General features: G+C 42.3%; 1 protein-coding gene across 2 annotated transcripts in view; it reads left to right on the top strand.

Moving 5' to 3' along the window:
* The window catches only part of ubash3bb (ubiquitin associated and SH3 domain containing Bb), a 36658-nt gene extending 9505 nt beyond the window's left edge, over positions 1-27153 (top strand). The window contains exons 2-14 of one of the 2 annotated variants that reach the window (XM_053872525.1): positions 15269-15322; positions 16740-16926; positions 17846-18044; positions 19631-19800; positions 19870-20078; positions 20801-20945; positions 21007-21130; positions 22764-22883; positions 22960-23052; positions 23126-23270; positions 25272-25378; positions 25453-25562; positions 25694-27153. In XM_053872525.1, the coding sequence (XP_053728500.1) occupies positions 15269-15322; positions 16740-16926; positions 17846-18044; positions 19631-19800; positions 19870-20078; positions 20801-20945; positions 21007-21130; positions 22764-22883; positions 22960-23052; positions 23126-23270; positions 25272-25378; positions 25453-25562; positions 25694-25831 (1801 nt within the window). In that variant the 3' untranslated portion in view covers positions 25832-27153. Of the gene's footprint in view, positions 1-15268; positions 15323-16739; positions 16927-17845; positions 18045-19630; positions 19801-19869; positions 20079-20800; positions 20946-21003; positions 21131-22763; positions 22884-22959; positions 23053-23125; positions 23271-25271; positions 25379-25452; positions 25563-25693 lie in introns of both variants that reach the window. The other variant, XM_053872524.1, reaches the window with a different exon arrangement.
* Positions 27154-27739: the final 586 nt, after the last annotated feature.

Below are 27739 nucleotides of genomic sequence, written 5' to 3'. Positions count from 1 at the left end.
AGAGCAAAGCAGCTGACTTGAAGAGATTTTACTTGAAGGTCAGATTCTGCTCATGGAAATACCCTCTGGTTGGATATCTGGAAGTCCTGATCTGTAAAAAAAATGTTAGTATTCGATACCGATATTGGATTGGATCAGTCTCATCCCTAACTGTTTTTTTTTATTTTTATCATGTGATACTGGAGCAGATCATGGGCATAGCTCATCAGCCATTTTTGTAGTCCTTAATATTCATTCATTGTTCAACAGAGCATTTCGTGTTTTGCAGCCTTTTTAGTGAGTGATAACTTTGAAGGTACCATTGTTTCATTTTTCATTTGACCCAATGCTACTTCATTTGCAAGTGAGATTGGATCACTGAAGAAAACACATGCAGTATGGCCCCATTAAGTAGGTCATTGAAAAACCACAGAATGAAGCACACATGGTTTTTGACAACACATGTCTCCAGGTTAGGTGTGACCTTGATAAGTGACACTATTCAAGCACGGCCCACTGAAGGGGGATTGAGATTATGACAGGATACAAGACCTCAGACTGATGACGCAGGTCATGTTTGCAAAACTGGCTGCTATCAAATGTTTGCTGGATGGAAAGAGTCCTGGAGAAGTTGGCTGGTTCTGGTCTTCAGTCCTCATCAGTGCTGTGTTTAAAAAATCGATTTTCCGATTCTCAATCGATTCGTGTGTCCAAAGATCGGATTAATTAATTTACGTTTTAACACATATTCTCCGGGTCAACTGCTTTGACGACCTCACGAATCACGTGACGCGACATCACCCAGCGCTCCTGTCCAAGCCATCCACCGGGCCACAACAAATGAAACTCGAGCGAACTTTACCACTACCAGGTAATTCTGCACGCTCTGTCAAAATAACTGAAGCGATTGCTGGCTTCATTTGCAAAGATATGCGCCGTCTTCCCTCATTGAAAACGAGGGCTTCAGGCGGCTCATGAAAGTAACAGAGCCACACTACGTTATGGTGTCTCGCAAACGTGTGTTATCCCAAACATGCACCGGTTAGTAAAAGAAAACGTGAAAAGTAAGCTTCAGTCAGCAGTCAGGGGGGCATTACCAGTGATACGTGGACATCTTCGCAATCTTACACGAATCTGACAACTCACTGTATTGATGAGGAGTGGAACCTCTTGTCGTACGTACTACAGACCACAGAGAACTGTTTACATACTGCGCAATGACCGTCAGGTTGCTGTGAAGTCAGTAACCAGCACTCTGTTTACATTTTCAGTGGCTGAGAATATCTTTTTTTCATTTTGATAATAACATAAAAATGCATTAGTATTAAACAGCAGCATCTTTTGGGTGAATTTTTTATGTCCTATTTCTAATAATGCACCAGTCCCATGAGCAGTCACATCTGGCGTTCTGTGTCTGGATCTTTATTATCATTTACTACCAATCCTTCATTAATTTCCTGTTGAATGTCAATATGATACTAGCATTAATACGTTGCGTAACTTGTCATGTGATTATGGCAACAGCTCAGAAAATGGTTTAAATACTGACCTGAATACTAACCGGATCGGATCGAATCGAATCGAATTGAATCGTGATAATCGATTCTAAGTCATGAGAATCGGAATCGACTCGATTCTTGAAATTAGAATCGATACCCAGCCCTAGTCCTCATGGTGGGGTCTCTAGAACAGACAAAACCATATCTCTATCCCTCCCTCACAATCCAAATCACACTCCCTCGCCTTACAAGAAAACAAAGTCGACTCAGTGGAGAAGCCCTTCCACCAGGCCCCTCAGTGATGTGGTGGGGTTGTATATGCAGAGCGATGCATCATCTGTCCCATGATCCTTTGAGTGGTTGACATGAACAAGCTTTGTATTGACAGCAATAGGTGAGACTAATTTGCAAGAAAGAACCTTTCTTAAAACAACTTGAAGTTGCTCTGTTCACTGTGTGAGTGGATGATGTGGGCAAATGACAAGTCAGTGTGCCCCAAGTTTCATCTGCGGGTGAGAGATGGTGACCCACATGACCCATATAATCTCCTCTCTTTGGCAGTTCTAATCCTCACTATCTTATATTGTCTGTGTAAATAGACGGCAGATAACACATGATAGGTCCACTTAAGTCAGTGATTCTATTCAAGCTGATGAAGATTCCATACAAACCTGACCTCAGTAGACATTTGAATATTCCTGCCTTGCCTCAAATCAAAGCCATGTGTAACAGCCTGAGATATTTTAGCATATTTGCTGACGTTATAGTGAGAACCAAGAAGTCTGCTGCAGGGTCGTGCAGAGATGCATATATTCCACTGCGAGATGGGAAGCTCAAGTTTGACAAATAAGTTCTAGCTTCTTCACAACACATCACCAGTTTGAAAAAGAAACCAATGGTGTGCATTTGCAGTGCCATCATGATACACGAGCCCCCTAATAAATGTCCCTGGTCTCTTTGGCGAAACAGGAGAGGGGATATGACGGTCAGAATACAGCAGCTATTGTTCTCCAGTGCACTCTCATGCTGGCTCTCTTATCATATCATGCTTCATTTGGACCCTGACCGGAAGCAGAGGAAGATCCGATTATGAAGCCATTGTCTTTTCTCAAATGTCTCACCAAGCTTGGAAACAAGCAGCGGTCAAGAAGGAGGGTGAGGGAGGAGCGCAGTGATTGCAGGCCATTCCTGGTGCTTGTGCGGCAGCAGGTATTCATCGTTTGAGTTTTAGTCTACATTTCAAGATGAACACTGTTGATTTTTCCGTTCTGTAATACACCACTTATTATTTCTTGTCTGACTTGAGCCTATGTTGTGCAACACAGATATAATAAGAACTTCTGAGATGGATCGTTTTGGCAGTTATTTATGTCACTTGAACCAAATAATGTCAGTTTTAAACCATAAACATGGTCGCATTTGGTGCAGTGGCCAGTACTGCCACCTAGTCCCAGGTCCAAGCCCAAGAAAGTAAACCTATGACCTGTCTTAAGTTTCTTGTAAGACAGCTTGAATAAGTGTCACGACACTGAAGAACTAACACATTTCTGGAATATAACCATCAGCAAAATGATGCAGGGTTCCTGCTAAATGGAAACACCGCCACGGCTTAAATGAGAGGCGCCATGCCTTCATCTCAATGTTCTCTTTTTTAAAGATGAAATCATGTGATCCAAACAAAGTGGAATCATGGAGGTGGACATGATGATGGTGGTTTTAGATGACTGGAATCTGTGAAGGTTAGTTGTCTTGTCTTGCTTGAGTACATGGCCAGAGAGAGACACATTTTGCATTGATCTCTTAATGTTTCACTACTGCTGTAAAACTCAACCTCACAAGTCGTCAATTATTGGCAAAGAGTTAGACTTGGCATTTCTTCCTCATCCAGTTTTGAGAGAACAAAATATTGTTTATTTTGCATCAGTTTCACAACAGCACAATAAATCATGATGGTGGCTATATTCAACTTTTTATATCAGCTTATTTAAACTAGAGCTCTTTTAAGGTCTTGAAAATATTTGGATAAGAATTTCAATTTAATAAGAATTTCAAGTACATTCAGAGTAGTGGAAACCCTGGCTATTGTGTAGTGAAAAACATCCCTGAACAAAAGCAAACAGATGCTTTTGTTTGCTTTTGTTCCGGGATTCCTCCATGTTTGCTGTTGTTGTTATCATCCTAGCTGCGTCGTGTCTTGTGCATCAGTGTGATTAGTGGACCAGGAACTCTTTTCTGTTGTCTGGAGAGCAAACTGTTCAATTAAATAATAATATTAAAATAAATTACATTTGTTGTAATTAATTAATCATAATAATGCAGTAATAAATTAATCATAACCCATTTAATTATCACCAATAGTTTCTATATATTTTAATTCAAATATAAGCGTAAATAATAATATATGAACTGATGCTTGAGTTTCGTAATTTATGATAATGAGCAGGACTGAGTTTTTTTGTTTGTTGGACATAGCAGGTACATTAAAACCACGCAACACAGGTGACACGACTGTCAGTGTCAAGAAGTTCAGCTCTCTCTGTTGTGTCTGTCGCTGACATGAAGAGCAGAGCCCAGTATGAAGCTGACGAAAAATGCTCGTGCGCCGCTGACATGAGGGTGAGATGTCCTGCCGTGCTCTTCGGTCAGTTTGGTCCTCACGCACTCCCTAATGCATCCACGTGCACGTGGCTAATCTGTAAACACAGTTGACGTTTCTATTTGGGTTTTTCCGAAAAGGGAGCAGAGGGTTGATGGGATTAGCAGCTAAGCTAGATTTGATGGGGCATTTAATCTCCTGCTCAATTTGTTGTAGACATTGTGTATGTGTGTGTGTGAGTGTGTGCGCGCACGCAGGAGGTTCTCTTCCTCCGCATATCATAGTTTATAGCTGGTTGTTTTGTCACGTGTAGCGCAGGATTGTTTGAAGGTGTTCCTGTGCCATTGTCTGTCAGCGTGTTTTGTGTAACTGTGTGTGTACCACACCAGCGTTTGCGTGTGCCAGCGCTTGTGAGTGCAGCGCCATCTGTGCCTGCCGTACCTTCGCCAACAACTCCAACTGGATTGGCTCCAGCAGCCGACATCCTCCTACCGTCTTCGCTCGCATCACGACAGGATGGCTCTCCATCTTGGACGACCTCTTTTCCCTCCCAACCTTCCCCTGTGATCCACTAATCCAGCTGGATGAAGTGAGTGCAGGAGAAAAACAGATTTAATGAAACATTTAATTACAGCCTTCATTGGCTGTGAACTCTTTATTCTGTCGTGATTCACCTCAACAAGGACAAATGGACGGTCGGTTATGGCTGTGAACAGTTGCGTTTGAAACTTGAAACAGTTGCTTCTGTTCAGAACTTTAACAAGTCTCAATCTTTGTCTTCATTGCTCCCGTGTGAGGCGTAAAGGAGTGTATTTGTTAAAGCATATTAGGTGTAGCTGCCTTTTTTATTAATCTCAGATGTTAGAAAATGGCCTCAAAGTGATGTAGGGTGCCCCTTCTAAGTGGCTGAAAGTCATTCTATGTCCTCCCACAGGTGTCTTTTAGGTGTTCTGTTTTGTGAACACACACGGATATCAGGGTGGATCAGGGTGTATGTATGTATATATATATATATATATATATATATATATATATATATATATATATATATATATATATATATATATATATATATATATATATACATATGCATGACAAAAAACATTGTCATTCAAAACAGAAGATGAATTTAAACAAACATTGACGTTCAAAAATGAACATATATCACATTGTTCATTTTCATTTTTTTCAGTGCCAAATGTTTGAATGCCAAATAAACGTGACCCTGTTTTGGTTCCAATAGTGACACAATTATGGGTCTTCAGAACCACTGCCTAGTATTCTTATTTCCTCTGTCTACAAGTTGGTGTGCTTAAGTGTTGTTCTATACATATGGGTGTGTTGACATGGTGTGTGGGTGTGTGTACATGGCTGTATAATTGTGTGTATATTCTGCATTTTTATTTGAGGTGGTTTATGCTGTTGTATTGCTGATTGTTTTATTTATTTCTCACCATTGACCACCCATATGAGTGCTGAAATAAGTATTTGTGTGTGTGCACTTGTCTTTACACTTATCCTAGTGAGGGCCAATTTTGAGGAAAACAGGTGTTTGCAGGGCCTTTTTTCCCGACCCCATGAGGTTAAGCCTCAGTTTGAGGGTGAGGCTTCAAAGTGGCTTTGTTATAATGATTAGGTTTCAGTGTGCTTCAGAGCCATGGTTAAGGTTAGTTGTTTTGGATGGTTAGGTTTTGGGTGAGAGGCTGGGGAAAGCATTATGGCAATGAGAGGTCCTCACAAAGATGGCGTGACATACCTGTGTGCGTGTGTGTTTGCAACCAGTGATGTGTTGCTTGAGGTGAGAACAATTGTATTTAGTGCTCTATTTACTACCAGAACGAGGAGACCAAGTGATTCGAACATGAAAATATGAATTATTGAACAAGTGAGGAATCCCTGGCATATTGTAGTGAATATTTATTATTACTCTTTATTTCAATTACAGTTCTTTTACAGACAGTTTTCAAAGGTCGATTATACTCTTAAACCACTCAGGAGGTGAAATCTGAGTGTTTCATTCCATTCAATCGAAAAGCATTAGTGCATGAAGCAAGTTACATAAGCGTACATGGGCAACAGTTACCATGAAGTGCACAACACGAGGTCACTTAGCAAACCAACGAGTCTGTCTATTAACACAGCATCAAGTCACTAAACCTCGAAGCACTGCCTGAAAAACAATTCTGCTGTTGTGTGCGCGCCAATGTTGTGCTTTCTGTTGAAAGTGTGGTGTAGTTCTTGTGCTTTTGGGTTTTTCACTATTGTAGCCTGTTTCTAGTTTGTAGTTTTTTTTGTTTTGTTTTTTTATGAGTGGGTCAAAATTGCACATCCACATGCCCATTAATATTTGGTGGGTGCACCCAAAGTGTCGCCAAGCTTGTAACAATGTAACAGTGGGTGGAAAGTGCTGCTTGGCGTATGTCTGCAATTCCTTCTGCGCTTATCTCTTATTCAGTAACATGCTGCTATAGCAATGCTTCGCTACAACATTGCAGCAAGGTTTCTGCCAGGATCCTTTGAAACTGTGGCAGAGCCCACACCTCCCTCTTTCGGGATTTGTTATCCACTTGTTTCGATATTTCTTCTTTGTTTTGAAAATGTTTAATCATTTTTCTGAAGGCATGGCTCACATTTCAGACGCGGCGGTGCGCCATGTTGTTTACATGTAGTGGAAACCTGATCAGATGGTAGTTGTGTGGCTTCTTTAAGTCATTTTTGAGATAAGTGAAAAATGTGCTGCTGCTGGGTCAGACCTTTATTTCCCCAAATATGATGGCTCCTGATGCTTCAATCATTCTTTTGTGTGTTGAAATAGGGAGTGTATTGTGAGACGCCAGACATCACTGAGTATGGCCTTGTTCATACTGTTAGATCACCCAACTGTCAACAAGAGTGACGTGTTTGATCATGGCTGATCCTGAGTCAAACTTATTTATAATAATTATCATGATAATAATTTTCAGTAATTTAGTTCTGAACTGTGATCCTGGAACTGTATTTGTCAGATATTGATATGCTGAAATGCTTTGACTTAATAATGTAATAATCTTGATATTTCATCTCATTATATCAATTTTCTTCTTTGTGAAAAACAATGCTATTTTAGCCAAGTTTGGAAGTAAAATATTAACAGTAATTAAAAGCGCTTTGTTCCCGTTTTCTACAACAGTGTGAGCTGTACTCCATGCTTTTTTTTTTGTCGCTGAAGGAAAAACTATAACAAGTGAAATTAGTTTATTGTCACAGTAGTTTAAGTGACAAACTCAATGTGCTTTGTTTTCAGGTCAAGAGTGTGGATGCAGGCTTCTCTCCAAGATTATTTTTTCAGCGTGGTGGGTGTCTCCAGGTGTATTTGGGAAAAAAATGTTGTTTTGAATGAAATACTTTTGATTTCATTTGTAAATACCTCAGTATTTCACAGTATTGCCACGTGTTATATATATTGTGATACGATGGTGACCTGTTGTTCTTGGTGACCCTCACACCTAGTGGTGAGGCTCCAACTGTTTTGAGCCAAGGCTTTAGCCCCACCAGCCAAAGTCCTCACTCCTGTCCTCTGAGTGCTGCGTTGGAGGCTCCCACTTGCCTCTAGGTCACATCCTCAACAGCACTTAGATTTCAGTCCCACCCAACTTTGGCCACTTCATCCTCACAGACATGAATTGACTCCACTCCTCCCTCTCTCGCCACAGCCTTGTTCACATCCATCGTCGATGATAGCAATTGTCCACTTTGGTCTCCCCCACAATTCTCACCACAATGGTACACAACCCACCCAGATCATGGCCAGACTGCCTCCTTCCAGCCACACCAACCCTGTCCTTCAGCAACTCCAATAGATTTGGTTTCACCAACTCCTCCTCTGCATCTTCAAGGCTAACATTCCTCCTTAGTGGTCTGACCTCCTCCATATCACCAGTGCAGTCCTCTCCCTCAGCTTGTCTGGTTCCAGGAGCAGAGCTTTCAGCTGTCTTGGTCCCAAACTTTATTTATGTCAGTGATATCCATCTATGTTGATTTGTTTCTATCAGCGTTGACTCAGGCGAGGAGGGGAGAAACTCAACATTACTTAAAAGAGATTCTTTGTCTTTGGTTTTACTCAGCTCAGAACACAGTAGTGCGCCACCCAATGGTCATGTTGTTAAGGCTGCACTTATTTAAAGGTACATTTAAAAATGTCTTCAGATAAAGTGACGACTTCCTGGTATAATGTGGAGAAACTCTGCTAAGAAACGCACCCGTTCTATTGTTTGAAGGACGGAAGTTTGTGTCCTCCAGTCAGCTGCACATGAACAATGGAGGTTCAGTTAAAAAAAAAAAAAGAGCGTGTGCTCTGACAATACCAGCTGAGCTCTGGACAAATGTTGATAGCTGCCCAGCCTCCAGTGACACACGCAGTGATTATTTTACAGCACCTCCCTATGCTTTACTTCACGCCTCATGTTCTAACTTGACTGTCGATGACATTAGTAATAAGTAATTGAATTTGTTTTTTGATCACTTAATATCGCAGATCATTACGTTACCTTTTGTGGAAGTTGCGATACAACTTACTGCTAGTTACTAGTAGTAAGGGTAAGTTACTAGTAGTTACTATTACTGCTTAGTAACAGTCTGGTATGGTTTGTGTTGTTCTCGAACATGAAATAAAACTACAGTAGATTGTGATGATGCCTTCTGAAAAATCCTCTGCCATAGAGGTTAAATGCTTCAGCGTAAGTGAACCTGAAAATACTGTAGATGCATGACTGTCCTTTAGAGTGAGATTCTGGTTCTGCTGCACTTAAATGCAGTAGATCTTAGTTGTTTTGTGTGTCACCATTAACATCCTCCTTACTTATACAAGCATATCAGGGTGAGGAAGTGCAGATGACAGATTTCAACCAGCAGAAAGAAATTCTCCTCACAGCTTTACATTGGATCCAAGTGACAGCACATTAGCATATAGGATAACATATATAATATAATAAAAGCACAGTGGTGACAGAGGAAGTGACAGATCCATGTATGGACTGTGATGTCATGTGATGTTTGTCTGGTTATGTGCAGGCATGTTGAAACAAGCCTGAGTCCCGGAATCGTTGCACGCAGTCTGTCTGAAACTTATATGACACCCTCAATAAGTTGATCATGTGACCATCAGCTAGCTAGCTCACATGATTATAACAAGATACTGCGGCTTCTGGAATACACACAACCGTCCTGCAGTCTTAGCCGCTGCCGTATTTGTAAATGGCTCTGTAATTGTGTGGGCTGGGTTCATAAACAGGAAGAGTGATGATGCTCATAGCTGCAAGTACGTCTGTGCGCGTGTGTGGCCAAACTTGTGAGCACCAAGTCTTGACAAACCACCTACTTGTGAGGATATTTTGGCCTGTCCTCACAAGGTTTAGAGGGTTAAAACGCCAGTTAAAGTAGTTTATAATATTTAGGTTTAAGTTAGCCATAGTTGGATTTAGGGTGAGAGGTTGTGGAAAGCATTATGGCAATGAGCGGTCCCTACATAACGCACAAAACATAACGTGTGTGTGTGTGTGTGTGTGTGTTGCTTCATCACATCAGAAGCTTCTGTCATGTCAAGATAAGGAAACCAATGATTACCTCATATCTGACTGGAATGTTCCAGAATACAACAGATCATGAAGTGTCATCTTGCAAACCAACGCTCACCAGTAAGATGAACTAGTGAGTCCGAGCTCTTGTTGGTGTTCTCTGTGGCAGCTGCTGTCGCTGGAGTGAATTTGATGGCTTGGCCATGTACTGAGACACCAGTAAACTCCTTTTGAATGAGTGACACTGGTGGTGTCCACAACAAGAAAGAGGGCCAACATATGAACTGAGTGGAGAACAGGCGAGTTTACATGGCTCCAAGTGTTCCAGGGCTCTTTCGAGTCCTTGAGGCTCTTCCTGTGTGAAACACCTTTTCGAGGCAGCCATTTTCTTAACTTAGCTTAAAATATTTGAATGTTAGAAGTTTATTTTGGTACGTGTTTTGGAAGACTTGTGCCCGGTTGCCACCTACTCATAAATACCATATGTTCACTCACGCTATTAACCTTATTCATGTCGCAGAGAAGAAAGGAATGGCGCTATGCTGCTGGGTGTCAAGTTAGCTCTAAATGCAATGTTATTCAACGAGCTACATTCACTCGTTGTGTGTTGAGTTATTGCCAATTGGCCATAGAACAGTAAGAAATAAATGTATTTTGAAATGACAAGCAGATGGTCCGGAATAAATAGATGTGTGTATTTGGCCTCCCTTGAAATCCAGGTCTTGTCTTGATCTTAGATCAGAAGGCTGTTCGATTTGTATATATATATATATATATATATAGATATAGATATAGATATAGATATAGATATAGATATAGATATATATGTACAGTGGTACCTCGGTTCTTGACCACAATCCGTTCCAGAAGGCCGTTCGATTTGTTCGAAATCTGAATCGATTTTTCCCATTACAATTAATGGAAAAAGAAATAATGCGTGCCAAGCCTTAAAATAGGCTTTTGTAGGAGTCTGTTTGCTTTTGTTCAGGGATGTTTTTTGCTACACAATGGCCAGGGTTTCCACTACTCTGAATGTACTTGAAATTCTTATAAAATTGAAGGTTTTTTTTTTTTTTTTTCACACTGTGATCATTATTGAATGGGGTTATGCGTTGACTCTTCTCTACTAAGAGTCTCCAAAATCGGTCAAGAAGATTGTGGATGGCTTACAGAAGATGCAATATTATAATAATATAATGTGAGCAAGTGGGCATATTGTTCACTGTCTGATCTTGTTTTTCTTCCTCAGTCATGAGTCAAACGCTCATATGGGAACTGCAGTGTTTTTTCTTTGTTACTTGCTGCGTCTCCCTGTCCTCCACTGGTGATTAAGAGACTTCATCATCCTGGGAGGGTTTAGCCGAAAGCTCCCATTCAGGAAATGCTCACCCACGCCTATATGAAGTCTCACAGGTGTGGAGACCAGAATTCCTGGGCAGGGTTGATTCCTGATCTTGTAGTCACAGGGATGTGGAGCAGTTGTCTATTTTCGTGGTGTCTGGAACAAAAAGGATTCAGTGTGAGGTTATCTGGTTGTCTTCTTGGAATGTTTTGGGTTTGGGATTTTATTCTGAAGTCCCTCACTGAAAGTGAAGTGAGTTTCTCGTGCGCAATACCTAAAGCTGTACATCATGAAGACCAATGCCTGTCGCAGATAGAAGTCTTTATTATTTGATTCCGGTAGCTTACAATGCATCCCACATGAGATGGCACACTGAGTTGAACTGCTGAATGTACAGGATGTTACAGGACTACTGATGGCCCCTATCTCTCTTCGCTAATCTGTCCAGAGACAGTTGACTTGACAGTTGGCCTTATGTTTTGGATCATTCTCACGTTGAAAACAAATCTTTTCTAATCACAGGTTGCACTCATCCTGTCACCAACTCTGGCCTAATTCCTCTGACATTTGATTTAAGTCTTTTCCCTCCAAATGATCAGATAGACTCTGTCATTCTTCTTCATGTCTTTTTTTTACTGCACATTGTGAACAAAACACATTTCCACTGAGCAGCCTGAATGTCACCTGATGTGATTTGTGGAGGTGAATGAAAGTAGGAAGCACTTGACTGAAAGAAAAACAACTGCATAATCAAATTTTCATTTAAAAAAAATGGTGATGTTTTATACATTTTTTTCAGCTATGTAAATGCACAATTGAATGGCACTTGAACACACTTGTAACCATGAAGACCTACGTTTGGACTGTGCATGCTAAAATTAAACTTTCATTTCGATTGTTGTTGTGTCATCTTGATTAAATTTCAAGCGTTTGCTGTTGATGCTCTAAAATATATCACAGCCAAAATGTTATCCAGAAATCTGTCAATGATCTAAACAAATAGAATCCTCCTGCGCCATCTGTTCCTGCTACTGAAGCTGCAGTGCTGCAGCAGGGCTTGCTGCTTCAACAGCACAAGCTTCACCACTCTTAGCACCAGTTGAATGTGTCTATATCTATAAATAATGTTAGTTCATATACTTCTCTGGGAGGGGTGTCTACATCACTGATGGCAATTTACAATTGATAGAGGAAGTAGCATGGCTGAGGAGTCTCTTGTTCGTCTGTACTGCTATTGTTGTCAGATGACGAGGAGTGCAGCACTAAGCATTTAAATCATTGTTTGTAGGGAAGTTCAGGAAAAACTTGGGGAGCAGCAGACGCACTATCGTGTGGATTTATGTTTGAGGGAAATGAAAGAAAAAGTATAAAAACAGTAAACAGTACCTTCCACTTCTCAGCAATTCTTCATCCACAGAATCTGGCACTGAATTCTGCTCTCAGAATTGAATAGAAGAGTAGTGACCCATCCAGGCCCAGATGTTAGGAGATCTTTCTGGATAGGGATATCGTGATGCATCACATGAGTAGTGATGTGATGTACGTACGAGGCATGCACAATCAAAGAAAACTTAAAAGCAATATTATGAGCATAACGCCTAGTTTATTGTAAAGAGTAACACACATTTCATATTTCATCATCCAACAAAGAAATGAACAGCTGCCTCCATCGAAAAAAAAAAACCCTTCAATGCTGTTTGGCTGGTGCTGGTTGCTAACGCTGAAATTCTGCGGCTGCCGGTCTCATTTCATCTTTTATTGCAACACCAAATGTTGCAATGATTCAGTGTATCAATATTTTCTCACAGACCCATTTCTTCTGATATTTAAGTGGAATTAACCAGCTGAGCTGTGACCATGAAGATCGAACAGGATTTGCTTCCGTCTTCTCACATCTCTTAAAACAGTTGAATCAGCTCCACAAATAGCCAACTAGATGCCACTGACTGGGTAAATTACTTCCACCTCTTAATGTTGAAGGACCAAGACAATGCATATGTCCCTTTCCCTGGTGTCTTGCTTATTTTCGGTGACTGGGGCCACAACATGCATGCACATGTGTGTCAATAAAACATGCGTTTTTACTTTGATATTGATTTATGTGGTGCCCTGCTGACAACTTTCATTTGAGTTGTTCAGTTTCGTCTTGCAACCTCCATCCGCGCTTCAGCCCAACTACCACTCCATCATCACTTCCATAAATCAACTTGTTTCCCCCCCCCCAGGATTGAGATTATGTAAAACTGTTTTATTGACAGAAACTATGAGAACCTACAGTCCTATACTGAGATCTTCTGTCAATATAAAAGGCCCTGAAATGAGTTTTACTGTTATATTAATCTTAGTTTTACCCAACAAGATTCCTATTGATTTTACACTTTGGATCAACCATTTTAGATATTTTATTTATTATTATACAACAGCAGACAGTTCCATGGCAGTTGTGGGTAACAGCAATAGTGACTGGCCTACTTCCTTCACACCCAACAAACAAGTCTTGTAAACCAGAGGTGTTAATGGAGTGAAGTAAGTCGCAGCTCTGGATGACTGTAGTTGGCTGGTGATGCATATCTTGCAATACTCTAAGATGCTGTCTCAAATAAAGTCGTCAGCCCAGAGTGCAATGGAACTGAAGGCCGGATCACATGTGCATCAAATATCTGAGTCAAACAGCTGCTGGACAAGAGCTCGCACTTCCAAGTCAGCAAGTTTCCATTTCATCTGTGAACCACTTAGTCCAGCAGGTGTCAAGACAGCATGGAAGCTGGAACACGCTGACAGTTGTTTCCTGGAAGGAGCGTGTGATCTGCAGAAACACAATTGCAGGTTGATTTAATGTGATACACCCCAGCTTCCTGTGAATACATTGTGTTTATTGAAAAGAGCATCATCACTCCAACCTCTGTTGATAACCAGTGTTCACTGTTCACTGCATGTCGGGTCCACTACCTCAGTACACTACTGCCAGGTTACTTGTGTGTCCAGAATGAAAGGATGGCCAGCACTGCAGGAACTGCTATATTGTGTTTTCAGGACACAGTACACACAATGTACAAAGAAATCAGCATCTCACTGACCTCACAGAGTGGAAGTCAGCCTCATAATATGTCCCATTCTGGGCTGGTACCAATGATGCAATACCAATAATAATAATATTTGGGATTAGTATGTGCTGTACACGCTGAAGACAGGTTGCTTTCTCTAGTGAAGCTATACCATTAGCAGGGGATAGTCTTTGGTGTCTCTGGCAACATGAATCGCTAGATACAAACTCCAGACAAAAGGCCACAGGTTTGTTCCAAAGGCAAAGTAGCTGCTAGCTGAATTTGAATGTCGGGGTCCCTGGCTCTCTACAAAGTACAACACTCTCAGCTGTCCACCTTGAGTCATCCCTTGGAGAAGGGTGTGAGCATCCCAAACATGCAAAGGCAGACTGACCTAGGGAGGGAACGGCGTAAACAGCGAAAGCTTGGCCTTGGCTTTGGCTTACTTGAAGTTCTCCTCATTTGATGGAACAACAACAACGAAGCAACCGGCATCCTGTTTGTACAGAAGAAAATGAATGGATGAATGTCGGCCATTCCAACTGGTTCTCACTCCATATTCATCAAATAGTGACTATCTGCATGTGACTTCTGAGTCCTATGTTGACGAAGAAGTCGGCCTTCCCTGTGGCATGTGGATGGTTAGGTATGTCAATGGAGTGAAATGGTTTACATTCCTAGTAGGGAAAAGGGGCTGGGACGTGGACGTGGCAAACTATGAGACACTCTCATCACTATATCAGTCAAGATGTCACTTGCTATATATGGCACCTCAACGCCTGACTGACAATGCCGTAGAAGTCACTGTAACTAAAACGCACCCCCTTTGCGGAACTTTTAATACCAACTGACACAGAATAGAACACATGGCAGGTGCGCGATCCTATGGCTTAGCTAACCCCAGCATCCGTCTTTGTTTTACATGACACACGTGGCATCAGGATATGCTGTGGAAGGCGGAACATATTCTTCAATTGTAAGCCTAATGCTTCAACATGCAACTCCTTTGGCATCAACATGGGACACAGACGGCCCTGGAAGATAGTTGCTATTTGGCACCTTTGAAGTGATAATTCAAAATGTATTTATTTATTTATTTTTTGTTGTGAGAATTTAGACACAGCCAAACTTAAATGCCTTGTTTATGGGCACATCAGTTCACCCAGACTTGTATTCTGTCTGAATTGTGTTATCAGCTCTTTAAAATTCTGTGTACGTAAACTGGGCTTATTCTTCCTCTCTCTGGATGTTCACAGGCTGAAAGCTCTGGTGTCCACCGGTGGTCGAAGCGTGCAAGTGGCCTGCGACTGGTAAGTTAGAAATCATGCTGCCCCGTGTGATGTTTGAGTCTGATTGTAGACAGACCACCAGCCAATTGAATTGGTTATCCATGGCAACAAGTGGGACCCCATCAAAATGACGAGTCGGTCCAGCTGTGTCCACAGCTGTATGTTTATAACCAGAAATGGACCTGCTACGGATCATCTACAAAGACTGCTGATGAGGAGGAGCAGAGAAGAAGATGGGACTTCTACCTACCATCTGCGAGAACCATACTAAGATAAATGTACACTCCAATAGTAGGCGTGAACATTTGGAACTAACTGACACAGGAAATGAAAAACCTAAACCGCTTTGAGGGTTTAAAACAATGTCTCTTGTATGAAACTTCAAGACTACTCTGGAGAAGAGACTGATTGAAGCACAACTCAATATAAAGGAAATGACAGACATCAACTACATGACACTGAAAAAAAAATCAGAAAAAGCATTGTACACCTACATAAAACAACTCTTAGAGAAAAGTGGAAATAAGGAGTGGAAAATATAAGAACTGAACTCTGTGCCTTCTTCAATCTTGTTAAAAAATTGTGAATCTCTATGTAATGTCCCAGATCAATGTTGTAATGATAATTCATGCCAATGGAATTCAGGAGATTGAAATAAATACTCATGTTTGAAGAGGGTCTCAGCTCCCTCTTCTGTGCATGATCTCAACAGCTCAGTCGAAGGAACAGCAGTGTCTCTCCCTGAGGAGTTTCTGTGGGGAAAAAAACTCCTCTCTCTGATGCTGCTTGTGTCTTTTTATCACTCTTCCATGGAGAGTTGCCTGAAACACGGTGTGGTTTGCCAGCACCTCAGTAGCGGGAAGAAACTGCTCCAGGAAGTTGTCAACACAGCCATAACGCTACCCACCCTGGAAACTCATCACAGCTCCTGGTGCATCTCATCCAGGACACTTAGTGTGAACTCTTCCTCTCATACAGACAGATTCAATAAACACTAATTGTTCAAAACACCTGAAAATCTGAGGCTTGATCATGCTGCGTTATCTGAGCCTGTGCCATATTCAGCACTAGTGACAGCAGGGTGTGAAACACTGTCTGAGTTTGTGTCTGAAAGCAAGTCAGGTGAAGCTTCGGAAAGTCATGGAGCCCAAGTGGTTAAAGCAATTCTGTGGCAGTTTGTGTATGTGCCTTCAGGTTCAAACTACAGTCCCATAAGCATAAAAAAGAAGTCAATAATACCATGAATTACTCAGCTAGTCATCCTGTACCGTGTTGTTTGTGTGTTCTACCATCCCTCCTTCATTCTTCACTTGATTTCACTATCATTATTTAAATGACATTTTAAATAATGTATCATTTATTCACAGAGTGGCTTGATAACACACGCAATAAATATAATATTGATTGATGACTCTACATATACTGGTGTACTTCTCAGGCTATTCTCTCACGTGGATGATCCATTCCTCGACGACCCTCTGCCCAGAGAGTTTGTGCTCTACCTCCGACCCAGTGGGCCACTCCAGAACCAGCTCTCCCACTTCTGGCAGCAGAGTCGAGTCACATGTGGCAAAAACAAGGCCCACAACATTTTCCCTCATATCACCCTCTGCCAGTTCTTTATGGTGAGTCTATAGGAAAGACACTCTGTGAATCACCTTTGACACTCCAGTTCCCTGCTGAACATCCATGGACAAGATGCTACAACTTAAGCTGCATGTTGTGTGTGCATATTATATAGTCCAGTTCAGAACCAGAGGTACAGGCTGTAGAGACACAGGACTTCGTGATGAGGCCTTTTCCAGCAACATCACAAGTGTATATTCCTCCAAAATAACCCAGTTTTAGCTACTCCATGATGTGATCGTAGGTTGGGTTTGTCTGTCGAGCATCCATCTGGATCTGTTACAGACAGTAATGCATCCATATGTATGATGGCTATTGCAGGTTTTATGAAGAACAAGCACAACTGCATGAACAAATACACGCAGTGACGTCACCAAACCCTACATGTTTTGCTTTGTCATTATGTCTGTAGCATGCTGAAAGTAGAATAGTGAGTATTTGAAGATACTGTAGCGTTTGCTGGGGTGTATAAATCTGGTTTGATAAAACAGATAAAAAGCAGAGAGGCGGCTGAATTTGTATTTTCTTTACAGCTGTCCTCCATCATATTACATCAGGGACATGGTACTTTGACAAATAGGTGTTTGTTAACAGAAGGTTTTTTTGCTGATGAAGTGGCCAAAAAATGAATAAATAAATATGTATACAGTTTATGTCCTCCATTTTAAGTTCAGTCGCTGGACAGAAAGTTTGTGTGTCTGATACTTGTTGTCTCTAAGCATGGAGTGCATATGTCTTATTAAAAACCTCAAACATTAAGCTACTGTTCACACCTGTTCAGTCACCACAATCTGTGATGCAGTTCTGGCTAATTTAAAAACATCATTATGCATTAATAGTAAGTGGACTGTTACAGTTGAGATTTTCCAGCTACTAAAAAAACTGACATAACCACATTGGTCCTGTCTCCCTCCTCAGTGTGCAGACCACAAAGTGGAGTCTCTCTGTGAAGCCCTCCAGAACACTGTGCGGCAGTGGCACGGTAGATTTCCCTGTCCACTCCCTCTGGAGCTCTACACATCATCCAACTTCATTGGTCTCTTTGTGGAGGAGCAAGTGGCAGAGGTTCTGAAGCAGTTTGCAGCCGACTTTGCCAATGAAGCCACGAGGAAGGCAGGTAGGAGAGTCCAGAGTAGAGTACATGGAGGTCCACTTGCACAGAGCAACTCATGCACGACTCAGAATCTGAACAAGTAGAAAATCAACCCAGTGATATTTTACTTACTTCTACTTCATTCTCTGCACTCCTTTGTCTGTCCATCTTTACAACTATTGAATGAAAATGATAATAAAGTCCAGTGTCACATGATACATTTTGGGTAGAGATTGGCTGATGAGGCTTCATGAAGCAGAGCGCCACCTACTGAGCAGAGCCCAGATGTGGTGGCTCTGGGTTTAACAAAGTTGAAATGTTTGGGTTCTACTGGTTGATTTGTTAAGCTGTCTGTCAAAGTATTTTATCTTGAGAAACTCACAATAGTGCCCCGAAATCATTAAGAGCCCCTCAGATATCCCCTTATTTTTGTGCTTTAAAATAATTGACTTTGGGCCCAACATTATTTATCTGATAGCACTTTTGTACACAGTCCCTAAAGCTTCTGTAACGTCAAATACTACGTGCTCACAATCCTTTTACTTAATGAGGACACTTGTCGAGGGTGTCGCCTGAGCACATTATTATTTGCAATGACAATAGAGCCCTAGTCCATTGTGACGCAAGTATACATGACCCTGCACAAGTTGCTCTGAATACTATATGGCTTTTTCTTTGTGTCTGTTATTATTATACAATATTATTTATTACTCCAGGTTTCATTAGTTCTGATTCTTTGTATTATTCATTACCACTCTGTGCCTGTGTCTTTGTACAACTTTGTTTCGTCGAGGTTTATAATTCTTAGTGAATGTGCACCTGTTGTAGGGGGTGTGTGCATCCCCATGTATGCAACCATGTAATCTCCAATGAAAAAACAAAACCTCAGATAAGCATGAATGGACCCCTTTAAATCAAGCTTTTCTTGTCTAAACTAAACTATATTCAAGCTGCAGGTGTGTTTTTAATCCTACTTGTGCTCTGATTTGTCATGTTATGTTAAGGCTTCACATTCTCCGCGGTGTGTAGATACAGACACAATGACATGCAGGGGAGACAGTTGATGACAGCGGGAGCAGTTCTAGTGATGGGTTCAACTGTCTCATCCTTGTCTGAGTAATCATCGCTGCAAGATTGGTGATTTAATGAAGTCGTTTTAATAAACTCGGGTTGATGGGCAGCTGATGCCAAGGGGAATTACAGTCATGATGTCAAGGTTAATGCTTCCTGAAGCATTTTTGTTTTGGTAGATGTTGATGACAGCCTCCACCTCCTGCCCTCCTCAGGATTTTTACCAAATGTTTTCATCGTATGAAGCAGAATGCAGGGAGCTTGTAAATGAGCAAGAGGCGCTTCTATTTGTAGACCATTAGTTGAAATGTTTGGGTTCTACTGGTTGATTTGTTAATGCTACCTGTGCTTTGAAGAAACATTAATAATAACAGTTTAAAGTGGATAGTGCAAAGTAGGGATTTCTATCTAACGGATGGCTAAGAATTCTCTCAGTCTTCTGTGAACTAGTGAGGTGGTGGCTTTGGGAAGCAGCAGCTACCATTCAGTTAAAAAAGTCAGCGTCACTAACCAGTGAAAATGTCCCATGTTCCCCTCAGAGGTCCATGTTGAGCCTCATAAGAAGCAACTGCACGTCACTCTGGCCTACAACTTCCCCAGTGATCACCTCCCCTCACTAGAAAAACTTGCCAAGGGCATAGAAGTCAAGCTCGGTTGTGATTGGCTGGCTGTCCTCTTCTCGAGAGACATTCGGTTTGCCAACCACGAGGTATGGGATGACAGTGTTTTGGCTGAGGCTCAGCTCGGTGCATGCTCTGACAGGATGCCTTCTGCGCAGACTTTGAGGGTGATGTACCCTTACACGCCGCAGAACGAAGATGAGCTGGAGCTGGTTTCTGGGGATTACGTCTTCATGTCTCCTGTGGACCAGAGCAGCACCAGTGAGGGCTGGGTGTATGGAACCTCCCTGTCCAGTGGCCTGTCCGGCCTGCTGCCGGAGAACTACGTCAGCCTGGCTGATGAGTCTGACACCTGGGTGTTCCATGGGTTGGTTTATCTTGTCAAATGTTTATCAAATTGCTACAAAACCTTCATTCCTTTTTTTAACACCACACTTGTTCTTGTGGAAAAGGGAACAGCAATTTCAGTTATTGTACAGTTATTTTTCAATGTGAGTTGAACAGACGTAGTGACGTTACACTGTATTCCAGACAAACACGTTTACCTTTACTTGCTTACATTCTTAACAATGTATCTATTGTCATTTTCCAGTTTATATATATCACACACAAAACAAGCAACAACAACAATACACATCCTCAAAGGACCCCACCAACCCAAACACATCGAGCGTGTGCACACAGCTATTCTTTTGTATGACTCCAGTACAATGTGCAAAAAAGCAAGCTTTTTCCTCCCTTCTTTGTCTTGGTAGCAGATAAGGTTTACGTTTGTCCATCATTATACCCATGTATGGTACCCAAGGATTTTAAGCACACAATCTGGCAACACAAGGAATTTTCAGTTTCGGATCGGCTTTTGATTCCATCTTTCCGAAATGTACTTGTGTACTTTGCGCTTAGTGTTATTTCTATGGTATTGTAGCATCTAACCCGGCAATATGTTTCATACAGTATGTTCCATTAGTTTAGCTTCAACCCTGTACATTTTGCAGTCTGGCTAACGGTGAGATTGAATGAGTTGTTGCTGTTCTGAAAGGCAGGAACGTTTCAGCACAGATAACTTTGCTTTCCTGTGTTCCCTGGCAGCTCCCATTCCTTTTTTAGCTGTAATCCCTCGGACAAGAGCACCAAGGATAGAGGAATGTTTGACGGACTGCTAGACAGCCGAAGACCAGATAGCACCAGTCCTGGAGACTCACCAGGCCTCAGCCTCATATGTCACCCAATGCAGGTATGTTTGTCATCGGCTTGCTGTTTGAATATAAGAGGCCAGCGCTCTTTACTTCCAGCAGGTCCTGCGGTTAAGTGGCAGCCATTCTCGACAACCGAAGCGGACTGTTTTTGTCTGTCGGCACGGTGAGAGGATGGATGTGGTTTTTGGCAAACACTGGCTGTCCCTCTGCTCTGACAGTAAAGGTAACTGTGCTGTAATGACATTTCTTACCAAGTCTTTGGCTCATCTTGTTCTTTCCTTTTCTTCATTTCCCCATGTATCCAGACAGATTATGCATGTGACTTCTAAAGTGCTAGTTTATGAGTGTTACGGACCGAGCCAAGTGGAACCCAAGTGTGTGCAATTTCTTAAAAAAAAAAAAACACTAGTTAAAATTCTCAAGTCCACTTTTTTAGGGTCATTGTTTTGTCTCCGTCTCGGACTTGACAGACTCAGGATTTCGATTCAAGATTGGTACACTGACAGAGAAGACAGTCATAATTGTTAAGTATAATTTGTAAAAGAAGGATTACTGCTTTTTGTTCAGGTTTGTTGTGTGTTTTCTTTGATATTTATCCTGGGTCTCAAACTAATCCAAGGGCCACAGTGGGTGGTTTAGGTACCCAAACACCAGTAAGGCTTTTCAAGACTGTCATTCAGACTGGTGCTGCTTGTTTCAGCTGACACCTGATTGGTTAACCCATGAGTGCGTGCACCCACTGCAGCTCAGTTGTGGATAAGTGTGCATCTTCATCTTGAGCTACACATCTTGGTCTCGGTCTCACACTCTTAGGTCCAGACTTGGTCTCGGCTGGTGTGGTCGTGACGACTGTACAACACTCGTTCCAGGTGTGTACACCTAGTCAGGCTCAGGGTGACACAGAGGGGTGAAGACAGGAAGAGTCCAGGCAAAATGAAGACAGAGAGAGCTTTAATGAAGCCAATAATGTATATAATAACATTTTTCGTTAATGAAATAAACGAAATTTTAAAAATCATTTCTCAAAGACGCGTTTGAAACTCAACTACAGTAGTCTGAATATTGGGGAATTGTATATACTAAATGTATTGACACTGTATTTTTTGTTACCACATGAGCTATAGAAACGATTAATACCTGCAGGTATTAACTGCTGAGTAGTTGGAAGGTCAAGCACAGAGGTGTGTCTTGCTGTTGGCATGTGGCATATTCAGGGTTGTTGTGTGTGACTCGGGTCGAGAGGCCCCCTGGTTGTAGCTCATAGCCCACATTGAGCTCTAATTTTGCCCATGGTGCCCTGGCTCGCTGGGAGCACCTTGTCCTGTATTTAGTCCAGTGATTTTGCTGTGTAACTCTGGATGTGGCCACTGTCATCCTAAGCTGTATGTCAGTTCGGGCTGAGACAGTTTTACCACCACTGTTGCCTGCATTGGTGAGTTTAGCTTGATGTGACTGCGGTCCCCATGGGGCTTGTGCATCAGATGGGTGGTCCCTGGGTCTGCCGTGTCTCTATTACCCATCAGTTTTGTGTTGGACCTAACTGGTTAAGTCATCCTGCAGTTTAAACTAGTTGATATTAAAGTTCCAATGCCTTTTCTTGGTATGGTACTAGAGCTGAACGATTGCTGAAACTGGACATGTGAACACTGTTGACATCAGACAACATATTTTTAATTTAATTCTGATGCAAGATAGTAATTGTTATCATTTATTATTCATTGTTATTGTTATTGTACACCTGTTTTAAGTGTCTTCTTATTTGCATGATTTCTTGAAACAGCTGCCATGCACTGACCAAAGTGCCCGCAGTTGAGCATGAAAACGACACTAACAAATGCTTGTCTGCCGGAGGTTAGGTCGATATGTCCGATCCAATCTGAACATGCCTCCTAGCCTGCCACTGTGGGGCGGACAGAGAGATTATGACATGGATGCCCCCATCACTGTGCTCGGATCCATGCAGGCCAGATTAGTGGGTATGCCACCACAGTTGGAACCATTCCAGCAAAGCCTCTACCTGAGGGTGTAACAGAGAGATTTTGTCACCTGCAGGCGAGGCTTTGATGGAGAGCAGCACAATCATCGATCAGCTCTACTGCTCCCCGTCGCTGCGCTGCATCCAGACGGCACAGAACATCCTGAGAGGTGCGGAAACTGGGTGTACCTACTGGACAACTTTTAGATGATGTCAACCCTCTGTGTGTGTGTGTGGGAACAGGCATGCAGCTGGATGGCAAGATGAAGATTCGTGTGGAACCAGGGCTTTTTGAATGGACCAAATGGGTTTCTGGTAGCTGCCTGCCTGCATGGATGTCCCCAGCTGAACTGGCTGCAGCTCACTTCAGCGTGGACACAACATACAGGTCAATAGATTCTACCCCAGTGCAGCTGTGACTTATTCATTCAGAGCAGTGGTCATCAATGTAGCCCACAGAGATCAAGAGACTAGCCCCTGGATTTGTTCAAAAAATATATTAAGCCTTTTATAATTGTTTGATTTAATGTTTGCTGTCCTGTTACACCATTGTAAATGATTATGAAAAAGCAATAATATCATGAGTGCATCATAGGAAAATCGTGTATCATCCATAATGATGTACAGCAAGTGATTTCAGAAGTGTGTTCCAAACTGATGGTAGCCCTGCGGTTCAGGCGGTGCCCTTGGAGTAGCTCGCAGTTGCACAAAGGTTGGCGACCCCTGATTTAGAGTGACACACATGTGTAACACGACCCCCCGGAATAGATTTTTCATGACGTTTTGAGGTAGTAAATAGAGCCAGTTATCTATGTGCTTTTGTTACATACAAAAAAGGAAAGTTGAAAAGGACAAGTTTTCAATTTCCAGATCCAAAATAGAGCACTCTGTTCAGTATCCTTGGGCTTCAAATTACTTTTGAATTAGAATTTTGAATCCTGGCTAGTCTCCGCAACTGAAAATAAAGGAGACTGCTGCGCTACGTGTTGGTCATTAGAAATAGAGAGGGCAAGATGAAAGGATTTCTGTTGTCATCGGTTTGCCGTCATAAAATGAATAGCTGTGTCATTATTTACAATTCAGCCATCGCAAAAATGTATTAGATGTGCTTTCCCTTGATTCATCCAAGGTCAGACTGTGCAACATGCTAAGAAAAGAGGCCTACAGTGCTTCCTCCATGTCTCCCAAACATGTGACCTAAATGGTTGATGGTGAAAGCAAGGGTCCTTTTCTGTCTGAGGTTAAACTATTGGATGGATCCTCTTCAGCAGTTTACCTGAATGGACCTTGGGATACTGCATCCTCCCATTCACTACCCTCGCCTGCCAGACCAGAGGCCCCTCCTCAGTTGTGATGTGATGTCCCAAAAGTACAATCTCAGCTTAGACAGCTTGGTATTTTCCAGAGCCTCGTAGGCCTGGTGAAAGCTGAGTCAGCCTTTGTTTTCCCAGACTCATCAACCAACAACATGTCTGTGGAATCTTGCCGGTCCTCAATGTATTCTATCCCCCAACAGTGAGGTCAGCAGTAAGCCACCTCCTCTGTACATGGTTTTGACTGGGCACTGCGTCACCTTGCTGATTCATCAAGTGGGATTGACTGGGCCTCTTAAGTATTCCGTGCAAGGTGGTTTTCCACTTTCAAAGTCATATAATAAACCTCAGGTGAGGTGAGGACTACGACCCAGTCAGCATCTAAACATTTTCAATCCAACCCCTACATTCTTAAACTGCCCCTCGCGGCATGGTACTTCTTGTAATCTTCTTCTTGGGAAGGAGCCTGAACTGCTCAGTGAGGCAGAGAAGCACTAACCAGATCCAGTTGGACTCAGGGGTCTTGATTGTTGACCTCTGACTAAGTTTTTCTACTGTTTGAGTGGCTTCATGTGGGCAAAGACAGTGTCACTAGTGTGGTCAGACCAGGAGTGTGCTAAGGAGTATTTATCACATTTTTATGGCACCACTACTTTGTATGAAAAGAAACTTATACACGTTCTAAATATCATATACGTTCTAAAAGGTGGCTGCACAGTGGTTGTGGGAAGTTTCCTCTGTCATCATGACTAGGACAGCTACCGTGGAAATGGTCTGTGGATCTGGGTCTGTGACAATAGCTGGTGGTGCGACTCACACAGCAGGCCCAAGTGAATAGTGATGGTCGGCTGGGAGTGTTAGCGTTGTTATCTGAGGTTTCTACTAGACAGGAAATTAGAATGTAGGTCACTATAGGGGAGTTGATCACTGTGATATGGTGGTTTCAAAAGACTCCTCTTGGTGTTACCATGCAGTGGGAACACATCATGAGCTCAGGAGTCAGGAAGTGAGCGGCTCTAAACAGTAATGACAGTGGTATAATATCCAACTCACATCTGCGCTCTCCCTCATCTTAGACCCCTGTTACCGGCCAACAAGCTCACAGTGTCTGAATCCTACGAAAGCTACATGAGTCGTAGCCACCAAGTGACCAAAGACATCCTGTCGGAGTGCAAGACCTCTGGTGAGAGTCCGGCAGTGGAGCTTCTGCAACATCTGGGAGCACTCAAGTCAATGTTTCCTTCTTTGTCCTGCCAGGAAGTACAGTGCTGATCGTGGCCCACGCGTCTTCCTTGGAGGCCTGCACTCGCCAGCTGCAGGGCCGCAGCCCGCAGAGCGCCAAAGACTTCATCCAAGTGGTTCGAAAGGTCTGTGTGTTCCTTTGTCTGTTTAGCTTCCGTCAGCCTGTCAAACTGTCTTGCAGTATGTGTTTACAAAGGTAACTAAGAGCAGTGTCTATACGCGACGTCTGACACAAGTCCTCGACTCATCATTCCAGATCCCCTACCTGGGCTTATGCTCCTGTGAGGAGCAGGGAGACAGCGGGATGTGGCAGTTAGTGGACCCTCCCATCCTCCCCCTCACACATGGACCCAACCCCACCTTTGACTGGAGGGAGACGCTTCTGAATGACTGACAACACCTGGGTCTGCTGGGACATTGTGGGTCATTCCACTTCTTTGGTCAGATGCAGAACACTGGTGCAGATGATCCAGAAGACTATTCATACTCTATACACACATGAAATGCAGGATCTTCTCCCTCACCCTGACCCATCAGTCTCTCAGGTTCCTCCCGAGTGGACAGATCCAGGAGACTCGTGCTGATGAAAGTGAAATGGGCCAGACAACAGTGCATCAAAGTTGTTGGCCTGCTTATCTTCAAGCACTTGTGATGTGAAAGACAGCAGGCCATGTCTGTGTCGAAGGTTCCGATCATCACAGTCAAACCAGAGACCTCTCTTTCTGATGGAAGGATATCTCGCATAGCTAACATCTGTCCTGTCAGAGACGCAGTGTCTGGGCCCTCTGTCATGATATCAGGGTTCCAGTCGGGGGAGGAACGAAAGCCGAAATGAAAACCCTCTTTATTTCTTTAAACCATTGAATAACTAACCAGCTGTCTGATCAACATTGCCCTCACTAAACTCATCAAGTATTTATATTGATTATGTCCATCAACATACACACCGAACTGTGCACAAGACTGCAGTCACATTGGCCGTGGGGAAATAGAGAAGGAGCAGAGTGAAGAATAATTTCATTCCCATACAAATGTTTCCAGTGTCGTCCTGATCACTTCTTGTATTTCTACATTCCACAGATTGAAATCACAAGTTACTTAAATTAAGCAGTCATGTCAACAGGGTCAGTATTACAGCTTTCTTATTATTGCTCAAGGGCTTCTCACACCGCAAATATCCAGTTGGTTTCAACAAAGAGAACTGTAAATGGATGACATAAAAGCACTCCTGTTTTCGCAATCCAACTTCCGTTGAAGTTCTAAAGCACACTGCCCTCTACTTTGACTATTGGTAAAGCACAACGTTGCAATCTTGGCCGACTGTTTATGACAAAAGAGCTGTACTGCATCAGAGAAAATATCAAAGTGGTCTGTGCGATTTTGTTGAAATGAGTGTGATGCTTTGTTCTCTGTGCTAACTTCAGGGAAATGATTCCTAGGGCTTATTAACTTCATTTCTCACATGTGAGAGGAGTTATAAACAGGAATTGGGACTGACTTGTTACACAAATGTGAGTCAGTGTAAAGTACACTGTGTCACTGTCAGACAGACACACAGCAGAACAAACACTGGCACAGTTTAAGTCTCTCTTCTCCATCTCAAAGCTCCAAAAGCTTCTCTTATTTTGAAGTGTCTGGTTTCCCTGATATTGAACTAAGTGACTTCTCAGGCTCCCCCTACATTACCCAACTAATATATATATATATATATATATATATATATATATATATATATATATATATATATATATATATATATATATATATATATATATATATATATATAAAAACTTACTCACCTTACAGCCTGTTGAAAACATAAAAATAAAGGACAGCAGGTCTCCCAAAGGTTGTCTTCCATTGGGAAGAAAGCTTGGCCAGCCCGAGGCTTCTGAACATGAGCCAAATACCTCAAGGTTGAAGCTGCTGTGGAAGGACAATGTTGCTCGATCTCCTGTGTAGTTTCACCATTAATATATGCAGACACCTATCAACTTCTTTGGTTTTATCGAAGCTGCCGAGATTTGCAGGAGGAGTCCTAAACTTTTGGCCAATGTTGTAACAAGGACAGCATGTTTTTGGTTGAGTGTGAAGGGCTGGACCGTTTATCAGGGACTGTCATGATGTGGTTCTGGATGTAGCACTCTCACTAACACTCGTGAACTGAAAGCAGCAGCAGATACGACTGCAACAACTCGACAATCAAACTGTAGCTTCTAGAATCGGATCCAGCAGTTTTGTTCATGTATGTGTGTTGTGTGTACTGTGAATTAGCTGTACATAATCACTTTAAAGTCTTCCA

This window comes from Synchiropus splendidus, chromosome 8, assembly GCF_027744825.2.
Source record: "Synchiropus splendidus isolate RoL2022-P1 chromosome 8, RoL_Sspl_1.0, whole genome shotgun sequence".
Lineage (NCBI taxonomy): Eukaryota > Metazoa > Chordata > Actinopteri > Syngnathiformes > Callionymidae > Synchiropus > Synchiropus splendidus.
The sequence above is the reverse complement of the archived record's forward strand: the minus strand, read 5'-3'. Positions and strand labels throughout refer to the sequence as shown.